Consider the following 20,888-nt stretch of genomic DNA (forward strand, 5'->3'; position numbering starts at 1 on the left):
AGTTCTTTTCTAAAGTGAAGTATAAAAACCCATCTCCAATTCTCTCAAATTTCTTCAGACAATGCTCAAGAATCAGGCACAAAACGACTTAGAAAGACGTGTTGCATTATCTTGTTCTTTGTCATGTTCTTTGTCATATTATGAAAGCTCGAACATCTCACTTTTCGACCATCAACAGAAGCATCCAAACGGCAGTCGCAAAGTAGCTGCCACGCCGTCTGCTCCTCTAATATTTCCCGATATGCTATGTTTGATGTATATTCGAACATCTTAGTGGATAACCAAAATGTAATATTCTTTTCTTAGCGCAAATACTGAAATTTTGGCATCCAAAATTAAATGGCAAGAAGTCAACGCATAAACACAAAACGGATTTCAGAAAAGAGCGCATATATGCTCGGGATTGGTTTTTCCTTTCAATCATTTGATACTCTCACTGAGGATGAATATCAGTCATAACATACACGGAAAATGTAGGGGAGGGAACGGCGTAGTAGCCGGTGCGTGACCGCCGTATAGATGCTTTTGTCGAAGCAGGAAAAGGGGCAAGTTTGCGCTTTCTACCAGCATGACGAACAAAGTATTTCAACATGTTTCTCCATATACTTTTTTTTATGTTTTGCTACTGCTTGAGCATTCCTTGAAGAAATTTCAGAAAAATTACGGACGGAGTTTTTTTATACTCTACTTTTGAGAGATTCCTTTAGTCAAATATGCAATATCGGGCATAAGATTGCTAATGCTTCCCTTTGCTGCATAAAATGTAAAAATGAGGGCGCGTTTTCATAGCACAGATTTCTGTCAATTCTGAAAATGGGAAAAAAGCGTGGCCTCTAATCGCGGAGAAGGCAAAATACTAAATGCAGCCTTATATTTCAATACCATATTTTTTTTTTAATTTCTTGATGTAAATACTAACTTTGTTAGAATGACGGCAAGAAGGCAAACTTACTTTTTGCCACGCATACTTTTAACCCACAAAATATATTCTCCCAAGACTTGCATAACTTCACTTATGCAGGCGGCTAAACACTTAGAGAGACTGCCGTGATTTAAGAATTGCTGCCGCCGTGAGCTGATGAAAATGGGCGACACCAGGCCACACCAGGTGTAACGCGTAATGATCACTCAAACGTCCTTATTGGCGTACACATGACGCCAGTTCTACTCGGGTTTCGGCGGCACTACTTCATAAAGCGCGGCCGTCACGTGCTTCCAATTTCCCCCTCTGCGTGCAACAGCAGCTTACCGGTATCGCTAAAGAGGAAACTATATAACAGTTGCATCTTACCTGTACTCACCTATGGCGCTGAAACGTGGAGGCTAACCAAGAGAGTTCTACTTAAGTTGAGGACAACCCAGAGGGCTATGGAACGAAAAATGGTAGGGGTAACATTAAGAGATAGGAAGCGTGCAGAGTGGGTCAGAGAAATAACTCAAGTTACCGACATTCTAGTGGAAATTAAGAACACGAAATGGACATGGGCAGAACATGTATTGCGAAGAGAGGATAACCGATGGTCGCTGAGGGTAACAAACTGGATTCCAAGGGAAGGAAAGCGTAGCAGGGGCGGCAGAAAGTTAGGTGGGTGGATGAGATTAAGTTTGCAGGGGTCAAGTGGATGCAGCTAGCACAGAACCGGGTTAAGTGGAGAAATATGGGAGAGGCCTTCGCCCTGCAGTGTGTATAGTCAGGCTGATGATGATGATGATGGTGCAACAGCCTGCATGTCATTGCAAAGTCCGGACACCGCGATGTGTGCTGAAATTATGCCAGCGCCGTGACATATCATTCACATTTTCTCACCCGAAATATAAACGTTAGGGAAAAAATAATTCCACTGATGACATATTGAATACTGCGTGCATAATACATATATCCAAAAACAAGTGAAGTTTTAAATGTCAAATAATTAGGCAGTTTGACCTCGCGTGGAATCATCATCCTGAAGCTTTGTACCGTGTTCGACAACGTAGAAAATGGATAACAAAAATATATAGCGTGAAATACGTGACCGCCTCCAACCTGACGTTCATATGTCAGTGTGCTAGTGGCTGCGGCCATCTACTCAGCCCTACGGATGAACCACTGCTGGTGGAGTCGCAGTGTTACTGCTTAATTATCTGTCAAATAGCAAAATATCAATAGGTCAATAGCAAAATATCCAGTACTGCCTAACCATGTTTCGGACTTGGTCTGAAAGAGCGTAGGTATTATGCAGGCGAAAATAAGGCTAGGAACGAGGTTTTTCGCACGTATATGGTGGTTCGTGTTTATAATGAGCAGTTCTCAGTCCGACTGAATCTGAGCTGTCGTTGTCGTACCTGTACGGCAGCTCGTATATGTCTCTCCCTTTTCCGTGTTGCAGCTCGCGGATTCGGTATGCGTGTAATGGGAGGCAAGAAGGCGCCCGACGGCCACCTGTATGCTGCCGTGGCCTGGGTGCTGGCCGGCTCGTCGGCCGACCTGGCTGGCCTGCAGCAGGGTGACGTCATCCTTGAGTGGAATGGAACGTCGCTCGTGGACCGCTCCTACGAAGAGGTGTGCGCAGTGCTCGACAAGTCACCGCACAGCGTCGAGTTGGTCGTCGAGACCGGCAGGAAGATGTGAGCTGCTACTCTGTGACTCCCTCTTTCCCTTACCACTCCGCTCCAACGCCTCATACCGATCACGCATATGAATCCATGGGAAAACGGAATTCGTGTTATATGACACATATGCGGAAATCATAAGATTCTCGTAAAGTTTCCGTGCAGTTTTCCCGTTATTGTCACGTGAACTGTATAGCGTCATGCGAAGCTCACATCTGTTTCAGATTGTCGGCATGCTTCATATGGACTACGCGCATTTGGTATGACTTTAATAAGATCCGTGCAGAAAATAAAGTAGTGGCGATTTTTTTCTAACTGAAACGTTTTACCAGATACCGTTGACGCGACAAGGTCTGTCTATCGTCCTCCACTACGGCGCCTCTCATAGCATGAGTAACTGAGACGCTAAAACCCCACAAACCAACCAAAATAAATCTAGAGTAGTAAAGGAATTTCGGATTGTGAACCGATGCGTATAACTATGGGTGTGTCTTATGCTCCGTCTTCTGAGGCTACGAAGCAGAGGCGCCACACAAGTCTAGACGACATCTTGTGTTTCGAAGCAAAACTTTTGAACCGATAGCTTCATTGTTTGTTGTTGTTGTGGCTGTAAAAAGAAAGAAAAGAAAATGCCCGCGCCTGCTACTGGCTGTGTAGATGAGCCACCACCGCCGCCTCATGCAGACGGAAAGTGGAGAAGAAAGAAAAAGAAGAGGTAGAAAAGGATGCGTGCCGCAACAGCCGTCGTCCACCACCTAAGCGGTGGCGGGTGCAATGACAGCCTACAACAGATAAAAATTCGGTGGCTGGCCAGTCCCCGCCGCAAACGGCGCCGACCCACCAGTCCCAGCCCCGTAAGGCCAGGAACAGCTCGTGATAGCTTCATTACGCGATGCAAGGCCAAGGTCTCCGAGTACAGGAATATGACTTCAAAGTGAGCCAGAGGTCAAACGACGAAACACTCGTGGTGCCGCTATGAGTAGCACCCCATGGTAACAAAGGTCAAAGGTCATAGCGATTACTATGACGTGGCATATGGTTCACTGTCACGTGATATTTGACGTCACATTGTGATCGAGTGTATAAAAGGGAGCGCGCCAGGCCACTGCTACAACATGGAGACCGAGAAGAGGGACGCGAATGAAGATATGGCATACACACTAGATTTAACTGTAGCTGAACCACGGGCAATTTTTTAACATTGTTAAACAAGAACTGAGTTACAGAGGTAAACCCCAAGTTAAGCTCTGGCTAATACAGCTTAATGTAAAATTTAGCTCTACCGGCCGCTTGTCTGTGCTATGTCGGTTTCTTCTACTATAGCCTAGACGTTCTTGCCTAGCCTAACTGCTGATTAATGACCTATTAAACCTAGCGCCAAGTTTACTGTTCTAGTTTTCAGTAGTCTAGCTTTTATGTGATGTGGTATTCTGCCCGCATAAAGACCGTTATCTTTTACGTGAAACCTTTGCCTGCTGCGCCCGATTATCGCTCTCTAAAGCAGCCCTAGCGTGCAGACCGTTTATCGATATTTTTGATGGAGAACAGCTGCAAGAAATGTCGTCACTAGCAGAGCGTTTCGAGACCTCTCTCTCTCAACGTAGCGCTATTGCAACAGTGGTAACACGTGTTCTTCAAGCAGAGTACTCCCTCGTGCCGTGGCAGGCGACGGTTCTGGATGATTGAAGGAGGTAAATGACGTGTGCTTGCTCCTACCGAGGCTCCCCTGATGCGGAGCAAAAAGTGCGAACACGTTCGAGTCGGTCATAAGAACTCCGCCGGCAGTTAAACATTTTATTGCCTCTGCTATTCCGCGGCGAACTGATTTACTCTAGGCCGTCTCCTTTATGCCCTCTAGGAACGCTTACTCGAACCATGCAGCGTTACGCCTTTGTGTGCCGCTCAGTTAATAGAACTTTAGAAAACGGACACATAAATTCGTCCATGTGCGGTGTTACGTCATGCTGCGAGCAGCCTCGGTAGATATTTCGTTTTTCACTTCTTTTCTGTGCCCAATATGTATTCTACCATGCAGGCATTTTTTATTCCTGCGTGAATTACGAGGTTATGTCAAAGCTTTGAGCAATCATTAATAAAATGAACATGTACAACCACGTATATGAACCTAAGTGGGCTAACTCACACGGCGGTCTGTGGAGATCCCATAAAGACCGCTCCTTCCCTCTCCATTACAAATGCATGCGCTCTTCTCCTTTAGCTGTTAGCATGCTTAGACGCTTATTATTGAGTAGGCCTCCCACTTGATCTCTGCATATTGCAGAGCTACTGAATACTGACAATGACCATGTTAGACACGTTCGGCGTCCGCAAAGTAATGCATGTAGATGCAAAGATTGCAGGTTAACCGCAAGGAATGATGGACAAATGGAAATGGACCTGAGAGACCGGATAGGGGTAGGTCAGACACGTCGAAGCAAAAAAAAAAAAACATTATAAGACTGCACTTAGCTTCGCTTCATATCTTAATGGCGAAAGCCTTTCCATCTTCTTCTTTTCTTCTTATATCTTGCATTTTTGTGTACACGTTATAATTTCATTACTTTCTTTTCTTTGGCTTCGTCGGAAATTACGTTAACTTCGAAATCTATTGCTACATCTCGTTTACACATCTCATGCGATCTCGCTGACACATCTCGCGGAATCTCGAAGGACTTATCTCGCAGACGCGAGATATTCACCATGAGCCTATTAAGACTTTCGGCTAATATTGCGCATAATCTATCTGGTTATTCAAAACTCCCAATGGTCGAAATTAAGACGAATCTTTCCATTTCCTCCAGTTTTATTTACCCTGCATAACCATTGCTTGAATCTAGCCCGTATTGTTGTTCTCTTCTGTGATTCAAAGTAGATATCGGTGATGCAAGAGGATACTTCAGGTTGCGAGTTCGTTCATTACACTCGTTTGTTTTTGTTTTTTTTTTGTTTTTTTAACTTCCACTTCGTAAAAGCGCCTTTTTGATCCGGGACTGGTATTGAACAGTTCGCTCGGCTTAATAAATTCTTTTTTGTACCGCCCAGCAGAGACGCCATCTTAATGCATGGAAAATGATACCATCTATAAGAGCTTCCTACCCTTACATCGTTTTTCCTAATTATTCGCTTGCCAATTGCAGCCTTTGTACATTAAGCAAGCTGTTTTGCTACTATATCCATTCGACTCGAAGGGTTTATTTTAGATTGCTGCTCATTTTATTATTTTACGTCGATTGCTGTTATAGACATGATTCCCAGTTCTGCGGCGTCGTAAACATAAAGCCTCGCTATGCTGGTTGGTCAGTCTACAGTGAAGTCACTTGTGACAGAACAGTGAAGTCACGCGCATTCAAGCAGAGATAAAGACAAAGAAACAAAAATCTGGCTCTTGCTAACGCAAAAATGGCAACGCCGCCGATCGCTCTCTGATCAATTTAGGCTGGTAGCGTTTTCGCTGTAAAAGCTACGTTCTATTTATCAAGGTTATGCCCAATGCGAAACAGATGGGCTAGCCAATTTCCCTGCGAGGCTTGATTTTGAAGGCTAAGCAGGCTTCAGGCAAAGATCGGCGAAAGCGGTTATTCGGGACATTGGTAGTAGCTCACTATGAGATTTTGAGGTCGCTGAACGTATCTAAGTATGGCCCAGCCACGGTGCCCCATTGGTTAGGGCTCCCGACTGCTGCGCCCAAAGGTGCGGAGTCGAAGCTCGGCAGCGGCGACCGCTTTTCGATGGAGGCGGAAATCAAGGCTCCCGTGTGCTGTGCGAGTCAGTGCGCCTTTAAGAGCCCCAGGTAGTCTAAATTGCTGGAGCCCTCCACTATGGCGTCTCTCATAGCCTGTCGCCTTGGGACGTTAAACCCCCATCAACCAAGCCAAGCGTCACAGAATACGATAGGCCTGTTTTTTTTTATCTACTGTGCACTGATAGAAGTTGGTGCAGATAATGAGTTGCACAAATATAATTTATTGTGTACATACATACATACATACATACATACATACATACATACATACATACATACATACATACATACATACATACATACATACATACATACATACATACATACATACATACATACATACATACATACATACATACATACATACATACATACATACATACATACATACATACATACATACATACATACATACATACATACATACATACATACATACATACATACATACATACATACATACATACATACATACATACATACATACATACATACATACATACATACATACATACATACATACATACATACATACATACATACATACATACATACATACATACATACATACATACATACATACATACATACATACATACATACATACATACATACATACATACATACATACATACATACATACATACATACATACATACAAAACGCACACAACTCAAAGACCAATAGCACTATACAAAACACTATAAGGTATTATAAACTCAAATACATGATTCCCCAGAGAGGGGTACACAATAGAAAGGGGGGGGAGGGAGGGGAGAGTTCAAAGAGCAAAATGAAAGACTTGCAGGTAAACATTCGGGATGCTCAGCTGTGGGCACGGCACAGGGCTCTCATGTAGTGGCCAGCGAAGCTGAGTCGCTCACGCGCAGAATCAAGACCCGGTCGCGCTCATAAGTAAAAGTAGAGCCTTTGTACAGACGAACATCGGCAGTATCTGAGACTAGGATTTTTAGTGCTAGCGCGCTGAAATGTAATATTGTCATGGGTTCTTTCGACGACCCGAGACGACAGTCCAGAAAGACAGGGTCAAATGGTAGAGCCAATGCGTTGAGGCGCAGAAAGCAGAAGTAAGAGCTAGAACCGGGGAAAGCAGCGGTGGCCGATCCTACGCTCACTCCGCGCGTATCTTCCTCTTTATCGCTGATCTGCATCATTTAGGCAGCAGCAACTGTTGTTATCACGGGTGACAATATTACTGGCATAAACTTTAACTTGTGTCTGCATTGTATTGTTTCCAGTGCCTAAAATCCTGCTGTGCGTTCGGTCATGTCTGCCTATTTTTATCCCCTCATCCGCCCAAGAGGAAACGTGCATATGTGGGAACGCTCATCTAAATTTACAGTGGACATATAGGTTGCATGTTCTGTACACACGTGAACCTTAACGGTCATCCCGCCGGGGTGGCGCAGTGGTTACGGCGCTCGACTACTGTTCTCAAGGACGCGGGACCGAATCCCGGCCTCGGGGGCAGCTTTTGGATGGAGGCGAAAAGCAAGGCGCCCGTGTGTTGTGCGATGTCAGTGCACGTTAAAGAACCCCAGGTGGTCGAAATTTCCAGAGTCCTCCACTACGGCGTCTCTCATAGCCTGAGTCGCTTTGGGACGTTAAACCGCACAAACCAACCAACCTTAACGGTCACCAGACTTCTCCAAAGCGGAAAAACGTTCTTTGCACACATACGCTGTAATGCGTGGTCTTCAGTGAGAGGCCGATAATACGATAATACGCGTCACACGATACTAGCAGCAGCACAATACTTCTCGCATTGAAAGCAGATCCGAGAACATGGATTAGAAGATTCGTGTCATCGCCTCGAAGAATACGTGGACCTCTGTTGAGAGTAGCGCCAGATAAAGTAGCTACTAAACTTTCTGCAGCAGGATATTTCAGGCGCACTATTTCTGCGTCGAGATATTTCAGCTGCACTACTGTACTCCACTCTTTTCCACAGCAAGATATACGAGGCGCGCTATTGTACACTGCATAAAGGCTTGCTTGCGTCGCTTCTAGTTCGTCATGAGTTTGTTCTTCGCTTTTTGCTTAGTACCGCTGCTTTGTTGCACTTTCTGTTAACTGCCAATCACGTGATCTGTTGATGACGCCGTGACTATCATTAACTATCCAAACTATCAATATCATAAAATTAATTATCACCGGCTGTGATCGCTATCGATCATTGCCTTATCACTGTTACTAACTATCAATGTCAATATCACTGTCTATCTAATCTGATGACGCAATACATGTTTATCGTTAATGGTGACCTATTGAAGTGATCTATCAATTTTATCTGTCTTATGCCATCATTAGTATTATGATAATCATGATTTCCATGACTAAGTAATAATATCTACACAACGTTGGTGTGACGTGTGTCATTACCATTATCGATCCTCTGTTAATTGCCTCGTTATCGTTGGTTATCGCAATCTCATGTACACATCTGTTCGCACATCCTGTCCATGCCACCCATGAGTCAAGAAATTATTTCGCATTAATGATGGAACATCCCGTGGTTGCATACTCAGGAGCAATAGGGAGCTGCGTGCGTCCACGGGAAACATCCCGTCGCGCAAGTCGTCCACGTGCTCCATCGGCGGTGGCGGCGGCGAAGGCTCAGCTACTCGCCGAAAGCTGCCCAAAACGCCCGACGAGATCTGCAACAAGGCGCACGTCCAAGGGGAGCTCGGCGTCCGCTTGTGGTAAGTCCTATTTCTTTTTACAAGCTGCGCACGCATTCAGCATACTCCAAACCACCAGATAAAGCTTCTTTCAGCTCTCACAAAGCTGCCTATCAGAAGCGGGCAGAGATTTCACGCTCACATTCCAAAATTATCTTCGGCTGCTTCTCCAAATGAAATAGCACAATTTTGATCACCTCAAAGACCTTTAGACACCATTGCAGGAGAATTTTAAATGACTCCAGGGCCAATTGAGGGGACCTGTTGATATCTCCCCTCGATCAAGATATACAGGGTCACATTTCTAAAGATAACAACTATGTATTTTAAAAATTTCAGAAATACGTCAGAACGGTATCTTCAGGCTGACTGCATAGCACGGCGGAAAATGTGTGTTATAAGTAATTTAGCAACTTTAGTTTAGGCTGCCATCTTATTTTTAGTTTAATATGCAGAATTACATTACGAAATTGAAGGCCGCCACCATCGAAGATGAGATCAGTTTAAAATTTTCTTAATCAGCAATGTGGCTCGAACTATCCCACGTCAAAAATTTTAATTGAAAGCTTGTTGATTTGGCTTCTCGCAATGCTTGCCAATAAAATAGTGGCTCTTGCATTTCTCGTGTATGAAACCAGGACCCTTTTTGCATATTCCATGATGTAGGAAAAATAAACTTGAATTCGGTGTCAATTTTCTTTCATTTATTTGGGCACATTTACAAGTAAATGGAGGGGGCCAAGGTATAAGCTGCTTGTTCGAAGCTTGATGACTCCTTGGCCTCCTTTACAAATTGGTGAACAGATGGCAGAAAAACGCATTAGACAAGAAAAATAAGAAAAAAGAAATATATTTACATTGTAAGGTCATAATTTAAGCAATATATAGATTTCACAAGGCAGATGAGCTCCGATGGTGTTAATGTATGAATGTCTATGCCGGTCTCGAGGTAGGAATTTAGTAGTTTCTGGCCACCGGAATACTACTGGCGTCCAAGCAGTTCTATAATTGCACAACGTAGGAAAACAATATGAACGAGCCTTTAAATGTGCATATTTAACGTTTAGTATTTGGAACCCATTATCAATAAGGAAGCATTAAGATAAGGGTAACGCTTCATCTTCAGTGTCATTTTATTCCGTAATGTAATTTTACTCTCGAGATCAAGAATACAACGCTATCAAGTTAGTTTTAACTACGTGCCAAATTATTAAGCTCTGTGCGTACATAACGTCCACATTGCTGTACAGTCCACCTGAAGAAGCCATGCATAGCTACTGACTACTTGCGATATAAATATTTGTGCACATAAAAATCATTCGGTAGAAGGAGACGTTTCTGAATCTGTGTGTACACAAAAATGAAGAGACACTTGTAAACACATCTTGAGACAGAAGAGACATTGGGGCTAATTGGTACGATATCATAATGCAAAAACAGCGCTAAAGACAGGGACGAAGATTGTAGACGCAGTCAGGATAGATACTGACTCTCAGCTGAAGTTTATTGAAGAAAACAGAATAACCCCCCCCCCCCCCAAGCCAGTCCGCACCAAACCACAAACTAACCAAATATCAAACACCAAGTCATGACAACCCAGTACATGCAATGTTCAAGAAATAAACTCATTATCTGTTAAAGCAACAGACGGGTCACTGACACATTATTCACCTAATCACATGATATGCCTGGTCTCAATAATTTTCCGGTTGATCTGCGCCGGATGTGCATCCAAAACATCTGTCTGTGAAAGAAAAGGATGGCAGCCCTTGCAATACGCAACCAGATTAGACCCCCTTCCAGCAAAGGCTTTATCAGAGAGTTATCGATCCGCGATTAGTTACCATGATCCGCCACCGAGTGTTCCACTGCGCATGCCCAGATCCCCTTGACGCCAATAGATGGCGCCCCAGGCTGGAAGTCGGTAGGGAGCCTACATATTGCGTCGCCACAACATCTAGGCTCCCTAAATCTCGGCACATAGACCTTCCGTGTCCGGACCAACAAGCGCTTGCGCACCGCCCGCGCGCTGTAGAGGGTCATGATGGTGGATCACGGATCGCGGATCATGGTATCCTAAATCTCTCTACTGTTTACTACTTCTATTTGCAAATATAGCGGAGTTGCCCGCAGGCAATGCGATGGGCAAACCTATCAGCGTCGCGTCTTTGCTGCGCAGGTACGACGGTACCGACCTTGAGGTGACGGTGCTTGGTGCCCGAGGCCTGCCTCCTCGGCGCTCCTACGTCAAGCTGCGGCTGCACGACCCCGGCTCGGGCCTGCGCGGTCCCGCCATGAAGACGCCCATCTCTGAACCAGTGGCCAACCCCGAGTGGAACAAGACGTTCGTGTTCCGATCGCTGGAGTCCCTGGACGGCCTCTTTCTTGACCTGTCTGTCTGGGACCACCGGCCCGTCGGCTCGAACGCCTTCTTGGGCGAGGTACAACTTCCTCTCGGCCGCTCGCCGCTCAGGGACGTGCCCGAGTGGCTCCCCTTGTCGAAGGGAGCCGGCAGCAGCCGCAGCCGATCCCAGGAACTGCCGCCCGATGACCTCATCAGGAGCTCGTCTATGGATTCCATGCGTAAGCGTCTCGCCCGATCGAGTCATTGAGATTTGACCATGACGCCTTTTTGACCATGACGCCGAGGTAAAGAGACCCGCTTTCGGAGAAATTAATAGTACGCGCTAAGCGGAGATCGGTGTCGGGGTAAAAAGGAGAGATGAAGGAAATGAATGGGAACAAAGCACTACCATACTTTTACAGACTGTTATTACATGTTAAATCATCTACTTGGCTCAATTCATATGCGTTTCATTGTCGCGAATACTAGTGGCATCATGAAAGAATGTAGAGCTCAAGATAGAAGTAAGAACTGTAGCAAGGATAAGAGAGAGCCGAACAAAAATTTTCATCACAGCATGAAAGGTGAATAACAAACCATGCCGTCGATTGCACACAAATGGCTGCCCGACAGAAATCCTGCTCAGCGAAAGTACACGTCACCATGGAATACGCTACATCGTTAACAGAATGGCCAGCTGGGCGATCGAAGTGGTCTTAACAAATTTTTCTAGCCACTCCTGTTTGGTATAGCCGGTATTTCATTTCATTTCAGTTTATTTCAGACATTTACAATGGCTGAGGAGAAAGGAAAAAAAGCCGCGCACGCGGCTTGACAAAGCTCCCATCTCCCGCAGTGGTTCGACATGGCGATGGCGAATAACAGCAAAAAAAAAAAAAAAAAAAAAAAAAAAACACGAACAAGAGCAGACATGGAATAAAAATGCATACAAAATTTTCCGATGGAACACAAAATAGTTTCTGCACAGTTGCACACAAAATCAAAAAGATAACAGCTTCATCTCGCATGGTTACTTAGCATTTCTTACTGTCACATTCTCTTCATTTCTATGTAGGAACATATTTCTTATACTGGTATATAAAACTGAGTGAATGGATTCATTTGTGAAAGTGTAGCGGTTTAGGAATGACGGCAATACATATCTTAATGTTTGGAGTCCGTAGTTTGTGCGTGGGCAAGGTACATTTGATATGGTTTACAATCCAAACTTCAGAAATTCTGCGTGAATATATGGATTTATTTATGAGTTCACATATGGAGTCATAGGCTAGACTCCGAGGCAGGACAGTTTGATTTTCACCATCATACTACTGGCTACTGTCTTCCCTCTTCATAGCGCTGAAGTACGTTCATTATTTTTTGCAAACTCTCTTTCTCTCATTTGAGGTATAAGCACGAAAGCTCTGGAAAACTTTATGCCAATCTGAAGAAAAAGCGTATCTGCCTTACAATATACAGTGGCAATTATGTAGAAGCTTGCTATAGTTGTTTCATTTATCGAAACTCGGGAAAGGCGGCTCTTAGTACCCTTATAAAGATTCGACCTGAATATTGGTCCTCAGCGGCTTGAAACGCCAGTAGTTGTTAAGTGAGCTTTCTTGATTTTCTGTGGCACATGACTCTCTATCAGGTCCTTTTAGGTTTCTAGAGAGTAAATAGCGTATTTTTTTTTTTTTTTTTTTTTTACAATCTAAAGGTGGCGCACCACTGAAGCCAAGACGGATATCATAGTACGACGGACACCATCTATGATCAGCCTGAATGCAATAACAAGTTTCCTCGACTGCATGATTGAGTCACGTTGTTTCGGCGATGGCGAGCGCCTAGTTTTGTCAACCACGTTGTATTAGTCGTTGTAAAGGAAAGCACAATTGACAAAGTGGAGATCGTCGGCCCGCATGCGCAAACATCCGCCGTGCAAGCAAAACCGCACATGACCACCGCCCTCCTCCTGGGCGCTCTTTTTAATCTATGCCCAGGTTTCTAGCTCTGAGTGCTCCTGCGTGGCGGGAAATTCAGGAAAATACAAGCACGCCTCGAGTTTAATGTTGCATTCTTACCTCGGAGCAAGAAACATTTAGGAGTAGACACTACGCTGTTTGCGGCGACCAGAAAAGGTCACAAGCCCGCGGCACCACCATCATGCTGGCGGCGCCTGTGGGCGTGGAAAGAAATTACCGCCGTTTCGGTTGCCAAGGCAGCCAGTCCAGGTTTCTTTTTTGTCGCTACGGCTTCCACGACGTGCCGCATGCCGCCGCCACTGCATACGACCGCGTCATGCTAAGTGCCGTCGGCTTTACAATTGTGACTTTATCTAGTCGCCCGCGCTCGCACGCGTTGACGGGAGTCTCACCTCCTAAATGGTTTCTTGCTCCGTGATTCTTACTAGTGCTGTCATGACATGTTAGAATCTTGGTTGCAGTGAATTGCAAGAGTACAAGATTTGGTTAACCGTAAGTGAATACTAATAAGATTAACGGCATAGCATATTATACAGAAAACATTTTGCTCCCCTGCATAATGCGCCATTGATGATGCGCTATATATTACATCATAAAGTATTATGGGCTGCATAATGCAACATAGAATACAGATTGGAACAACCGAGATTCAGAACAAGAGAACTTAGCTTTCAGCGATTGTTTCACTGGTGCACCAACGAAATGCCTCAGGGCATTTCGTTGGTGCACCGATGCACCGGCCAATCAAAATGCTATACCTGAAACATAGACGGGCACTCTTTCAACGAACTTCTGCTCGTTTCTCTGCCTGTCCTGCAGTGCTGCATCCGGACGACGCTTGGCAGGGCAACCCCGTGGAGCGGAAGTCCTCTGCGCCATCAGTTTACTCAGTGTCCTCAGGAGGAGGACGCAACCGGCAACTCCTCGCCCAGGACAGCCTGCCTGGTACGCCTTGCCTCCAGTGTGATCCTTAACAACGGGACACGATTATTATCGCATTGTTTATTGTGGAATCTTGATAAATACAAGCCCCACTAAACACGACTACAAAGCATTATAAAGTTTTTCGTGTAAAATTACCAAACTAAATTTAGAAGATAAAGGCAGCACGGGAAGACTGTGTCACTTTGAAACTAACGACGTTATTTCTGAAGGCATGCTTCACATTTTTAAGTGATAGAGACGCAGCCTAGCATCTAAACTGGGAAAGCAGCTCACATGTCGGTGACGTCGGCAAAGTCTTGCGCTTATTTTAGTTCAAACACAGGAAAAACAAATTTCATTTTTCTTTTATTGTCTGTCGCAATCGCGGCTGTCGGCGCTTAGGATACTAAAAGACTCTTTATTCTGAAACCTTTTACTAGGCTACGTTAACAAATTCACAACAGTTGGTTTCCCAGCCCGGTTTCGCTGCTGTATGCTCTATATTGTCCCTCGTCTTTCATCGTACAAATTTTGAAAAAGCTAGCGCCATATCACACTTCGTTTTATTCTTGGCCTGACCGAGTCAAAAGCCGAGTCACTGTGCTAGGTGTAGGCAGAAAAGGCGCTAATTTTGGGCGGATTTCAATACACGAAGGTGTGTCAAGGTAGGTATTGCGCAGGCCAAGAATACTAACTGTGTCAAAAAAGCTCGGCGTTCTTTAAATCCTTTTCACAGCCTCCACGTTACCTGTCGCCAGGGTTCAAGAACGCATTGGCGTTTCAAAACACCGATACGCAAGCCGCCGTTTTGCGATCACACTCACGGAGAGACACAAAAAATGCCGTTGTCATATATTCTGTTGTAAAGTGCCTCGCAACTTTAATGGGCGCTATCCATTTGCAGAGTTGTACACATCTTCGCCGACACAAACCCCGGAGAGGGCCAAGAGTGCCAGCTTCAAGGTGCGCCGAAATGTTAACCTTCCCGACACAGCAGGTGAGTGAGAGATGTGGTTATTACCACGCAGTCGTGTGTATTTTCCAAACACCACCCGGAATATAAAGTTTCGAGACTGATTTATTTTCTTCTCTAGAAATGATTCCCCGAAGCAAATGCTGGCGCGAGTATGTGTAGGGCCATCCTTCCGGGCTAATCTGAGCTATTTATGTTAAATGCTGAGCAGCCGCTAGATGACACTACACGCAGAAAAATACGTTGTCACTAGCTGTCTGCGAGTGAATGTGGAGAGATGGACATCCACCTCGATCAGCCTGTAAACATAAAATTCTGTGTGAAGCTTGGAAAGACAGCCACACAGACGTATGAGCTCCTTCGTGACTCTTACGGCAAAGAGACATTATAGTGGCGGGAGTTTTCCAGTAGCACGAGAGTTTCGTTTCGGGGATAATGTCGGTGGAAGACGACACAAGGGAGGGGCGTCCTTCAACCTCACGGAACGAAAACAACGTGGCTCAGGTCAGGAAAATCGTACAGCAATACCCCACCTTTACAGTCCGCATGTTATCAGATGCTCTCGACATTAGTAAGACAACATGCTACCAAATTTTGCGTCAGAACTTGGGGAAACGAAAGCTGAATGCCAGACTTGTGCTGCACTCCCTCACACAGAATCAGAAGAACACACGGGCATCAGTGAACGCTGATTCGCTTTCCGAGGCACAGAAGGATGCTTCATTCGTCAGCAGCATCATTTCTGAAGACGAACCATGGCATTCTAGTGGAAATTAAGTAGAAGAAATGGGCATGGGCAGGACATGTAGTGTGAATAGAGGATAACCGATGGTCGCTTAGGGTAACAAACTAGATTCTAAGGGAAGGAAAGCGTAGCAGGGGGCGGCAGAAAGTTAGGTGTGCGGATGAGGTTAAGAAGTCCGCAGGGGTCAAGTGGATGCAGCTAGCACAGAACCAGGTTAATTGGAGAAACATGGGAGAGGCCTTCGCCCTGCAGTGGGTATAGTCAGGCTGATGATGATGATGATGATGATGACGTGCTCCAACAAATGCGTGATGCCATCGCCCTGACTTATAGGCATCTGGACAATGGAGCCTTCTCCACGATAACGCACGGCCTAACACTCCTCTCAGCGTGACAAAATTTCTCGCCAAGCACAGCATTACTGTATTTACCCATCCGCAATACTTGCCTGACCTCTATCCATGAAATATTTCCTGTCTCCACGTGTAAAGAGAGCCCTAAAAGGTCGCTGGATGGAGAGCGTGGAGGCCATTCATGATGCCAGGACAAAGGAGCTGACAGCCCTGCCAAAAGAGGCGTTTTTCAACTGTTTCCAAGACCTCAAGAGGCGTTAATTGGAATCGCTGTATAGACTACAAGGGAGACCATTTCGAAGGGGGGCTGCATAAATAATTTCAATGTTAAACGCAATTTTTTTAATGGACTCAGTCTCGGAACTTTACGGACAAAGGTTGTGTAAAAGCCTTGCTTAACTGAACTGTACTAAGGTACTTGCGTGGCCTATATGCATAGCATGTCTGAATCAGAATGTAAGGGTTCTTCCTAAAGGGTTCTGTTCCCGCACCATCTCACCTGAAGTTAAACCCGAGGTGGCAACACCCACCAAACCGTCTACGTCACGTGACTGCCTGACGTCGCACAATCCTATGTCCAGTCAGTGTCATGCCAGCTCCCAGCTGCCACCTTGCAGGTACCACGCGCTTGATTTTCGCTCACAACGTTGACGCTAATAATGCCAGCGCTTGATTTACCGCACAACGGGACCTTGAACGCTATTTCGTTAGAAAGGCACTCAAATTTAAAGGAGTTAATGCCCTAAAACTGAGACGCGGTATGAAAGACAGATATATTTCGGTCACCAGGGAGGGGGCTTGCTTAACATGCACGGACATCGCAGAGTACACGGTAGCCTTGCGTTTCTGCTCCCTCGAAACAAGGGGACTAGAAAACTGGTTTTTAAGGTCTGTCATCATTGAAGACTTTACATAACCTATTAGCTGCACTCGACATCTCTCTGTGCAGATGGGGTTGAATAACAGCAATGAAAGGCACTCGGAGTGGGTTCAATCTGCTAATCTGCACGGATCCCCGCCACAGTGGTGCAGTGGTATACAGGTGCTCGACTACTGTGCACAAGGAGGAGGGAGCGAATCCCGGCCGCGGCCGCCGCTTTTCGATTGAGGCGAGAAGTAAGGTGCCCGTAGGCTGTGCACGTTAACGAATCCCCGGTGGTCTAAATTTCCGCAGCCCTCCACTGCAACATCTCTCTAATCTGAGCTGCTCTGGGGCGTTAAGCCCCATATCCAAACAGACAGAGAATAACCTGCACAGAGGTTTCCATAAACAACACAAACATGAGGGGGAACTCAAAACTGATTCGCGAAATTCAACAAAAAACTTTTGTTCCCAATAGGTTTCAATCTGTATCCTGTTCAACGCAATACACAAGCGTGCGGCGTGATTTGTATTCCCAAATCATAGCCCACAGTACGTTCCACAACATCAGAAAGGATAAGTCTATACTTGGTCTTAGCGTCTCGAGCTTTTAAATTTAGTGTGGCTCTACTGCCTACATTTCTACAACTTATACTTATAATTCTTTAATCAGCTGTACTCAACTTTCACTGCTTCTCTTTCTGCATCACGCCGTTTTTTCCTGACTCCATGAGTTTTCATAAACCTCGTGGTTGGGCTATAGAGCGTCAAATAAATCATTCTTACCGAAGGCAATCGAAGGGGTTCGCATGTTATCTGTATTATTTGGTATAGTGCTTGATCCCGTTACATTTTAGGTGATTTTGACTTGCCATTTTAGGGATGATATTTTCTTGCTCTTTCTTGAGGTCACTCCGGAAAATCAGGCTTTACTTATTTTTTACATGCATGTACTCTGAGTGGTGGGGAAAGAAGTGAGGTTGAAAAGAAAACTATGGCCAGAAGGCAAAAAAAAAAAAACAAATGATTACAGCATAAAAACGCGTTCGTTCACGGTTTTAGACTGTTAGCTTTGCTCCTTCCATGCACAAACTTCAAGGTCAGCGGTTAGTGCAGTCATGATTGGGAACTCTTGCGCTGAACATCGTCGTTTTCATCGACGTGTCCAGGCGCCCGACCATGCCTCGTGTAAAACTGCAACATACCCTCGCGCTGTGCATGGAACTTCGCCGTGTTGATGAAGTTCCATCTGTGCCACTCTTTAATTTCGCCTAAGAAAATACCCCACCACTTCCGATATCTGGGCGAGGGTGGCCAAGACCGCGAGCATAGTGTCGGGCAAATCAACCAGATGGCGTGACAAACAGAGGCTTCGCGCCGTAGAGGAAGCAAAGGCAGACAGCAACCGTGCCAGATAGGTTGCCGAGACCATGGAAGAAGAAACCAAGTAGCCGTTGCCGAGAAGCTTACCAAGCGCAGAAACGAGCAAAGCTAACGCTTTTTAAACTTAGTTTAAGGGTAGTTGAACCCTTACATTTTTTTCTAGATGGTGATAACACGTAGAAATAAATTTTGATGAGACGTTTAGAACGTACAGTAGATAGCCTGTGTTCTATTAGATTTAGTTGCTTGCGTAACAAGTAAGGAAAATTGTACAGTCACGGTTCGCAGAGCATCAAAATATGTAACGAATCAAGTGTAACGAAACGAGATCAGTGTTCGCGTCAGGGAGTAGTAACATGATTTTCCTGGAGAAATAAACACGATAGGCGATGACGATGACGATATACTACCACTGTGTGTAATGCTTGATGGCCTCCGAAAACCGTTCAATATTCCTTTCCTGTCCCTGGTCATCTTCCTCTCAGAGTTGGTCGCACTCATAATGTTTGGTGACAGTGCAAAGATGTGGAATAATTTTATCAGAAGTGCGCATGAAGTGATGAGTACGTCTAATGCTTGGACAACTGAGGTAAACTCGTGTTCCAGTTGCATTGACAATAGCCGGGAGCTTCAGGAGAGGAGCGAAAAAATTGAGCAAAACGGATTCAGAAGGGCACCGTGACAGAGGAAAAAAAAAAGGTTGGCAGTAGTTCAACTCGGTTAAAAAGGAGGTCGAGAGCTCTTCGCGAGTTTGCTGCTACAGGTTTTACTATGGTAACGAGCTCCACGGTCCAACGTGCTCTGCTCCTTATCCATCGCGAGAGAGATGCTCAATGAGCAGCTCCTACAACGGATTAAGCGATTTCTTGATGTCATGCACTTACTCTTCGAGGTATTAATGTGAAGGTGAAAAGCTATGGGTCATAGAATAACTCATGTTCTGGTTTGTTTTTGCAAGTTGACCTTGAGGTTGGCTGAAGGTCAAATTCCCGCGCACACATGAAATTCGGCTTTCTCAAGAGTACAGCTATCGCCTTAAAAAGAGTTCTTGATTGGCATATGAAACAGGCCGGTTTGGAATTCTGCGTCCTGAGTTCAAACGACTAACTCGCCGCCACTGCGCTCTCTTTTTGTGTAGCCATGGACGAGAGGCGGTCACTGCCGAGGCGCAAGCTCTCGCGCGCCGTCAGTCTCAAGTCGGAAGAGAGGGTCAACCATGTCCCTGTCACTAAAGGTGAGCCACGTAAGCGATGTCTGTTCACTGCAACCTTGGCCAAGGCGGGGTGACTATTTGCATAGGGCTTCGGTGCAACTTAATTACATTAATTACGTCACTTGAGAGGGCATCAGGTTTTTGGCGGACTATTTGCTGACTTAATAGTACCGGTATTTCTATTTTCTTCATTCTGAGTTTTCCTTTCATTTTTCTTTCCTCACTTTTTAATTATTCCTTTTCCATGCTAGTTTATTTCTTTCCTTTCTTTTCCCTCTTTTCGTACTTTCTTTTTTGTTCTCGCATGCACTTATTCTCATTCTTTCGCTTTGATTTATCTGCAGACAAAAAACTAACCGCCTATTGACTTCTGAACGGTCGCTTGCTAAATCGTGCATTATTTTGTGTTAGCGAGAACTCGTGCTATTGAATAAAAGTGTGCTGCATGACATGATAAGCTTATAACCCACTCTTGTTATTATTGCTTATTTTTGCTGTAGCCTTTGCAGCTTGTGTCAAGCAGTCTCTTTCTTTTCTCTCATATTATGCTTTCATTGCACTACAGCAGTACAGCAGCTTGTGGTCTTGCAATGCAGTCGTATAAAGTTTTGGTTGAAAATACAGTTGCCGTGGCTACAGTGATGATTTATTGACTACAGCCGTTGTGTCGGGTAGACACCCTGTTGGCGCCCCAGCAATGGGAGGTCACCAACTTGCGCCATCTGTTGGCTACCATTCGTAGGCAGTGCTTAACTCGATGGAAATATTTTCGGTTGCAATAGCGAGAAAACCAAAGCATCTCGTGAGATGATCGATGCGCGAAAGTGCTCATTGAACCGCTTATAGTACTGCTCCGTTTGAACTCTATCGATCCAATGTAATGAGACCGCACTATATGCCTTTGAAGTTGAAGTATAATGCTGTGAGCATGAATCCCAAGATATTATGGCTGTTAAGATCGCACATTTGCCTTATAATTAGAAGCATCCGTCATATAAGATAGCAATTAGTGTGCTTTTAATATATGTACCCCTTTTCAGCAGCATTGTTATTGAGTGCAGGGACTATTTTTT

At 45.0% G+C, this 20,888-nt stretch overlaps 1 protein-coding gene across 1 annotated transcript in view; it reads left to right on the forward strand.

Annotated features, from left to right (window-relative positions):
* Fife (regulating synaptic membrane exocytosis protein fife) overlaps positions 1 to 20,888 on the forward strand; it is a 44,487-nt gene that overhangs the window by 18,035 nt on the left and 5,564 nt on the right. Inside the window, exons 8-13 of the mRNA XM_084579797.1 lie at positions 2,370 to 2,607; positions 8,884 to 9,057; positions 11,216 to 11,619; positions 14,182 to 14,307; positions 15,191 to 15,283; positions 19,741 to 19,836. Coding sequence (XP_084435923.1) covers positions 2,370 to 2,607; positions 8,884 to 9,057; positions 11,216 to 11,619; positions 14,182 to 14,307; positions 15,191 to 15,283; positions 19,741 to 19,836 — 1,131 coding nt within the window. The remainder of the gene's footprint in view (positions 1 to 2,369; positions 2,608 to 8,883; positions 9,058 to 11,215; positions 11,620 to 14,181; positions 14,308 to 15,190; positions 15,284 to 19,740; positions 19,837 to 20,888) is intronic.

The sequence above is a fragment of the Amblyomma maculatum genome, chromosome 9, assembly GCF_055883805.1.
Source record: "Amblyomma maculatum isolate TAMU_Amacu chromosome 9, ASM5588380v1, whole genome shotgun sequence".
Taxonomy (NCBI): Eukaryota; Metazoa; Arthropoda; class Arachnida; order Ixodida; family Ixodidae; genus Amblyomma; species Amblyomma maculatum.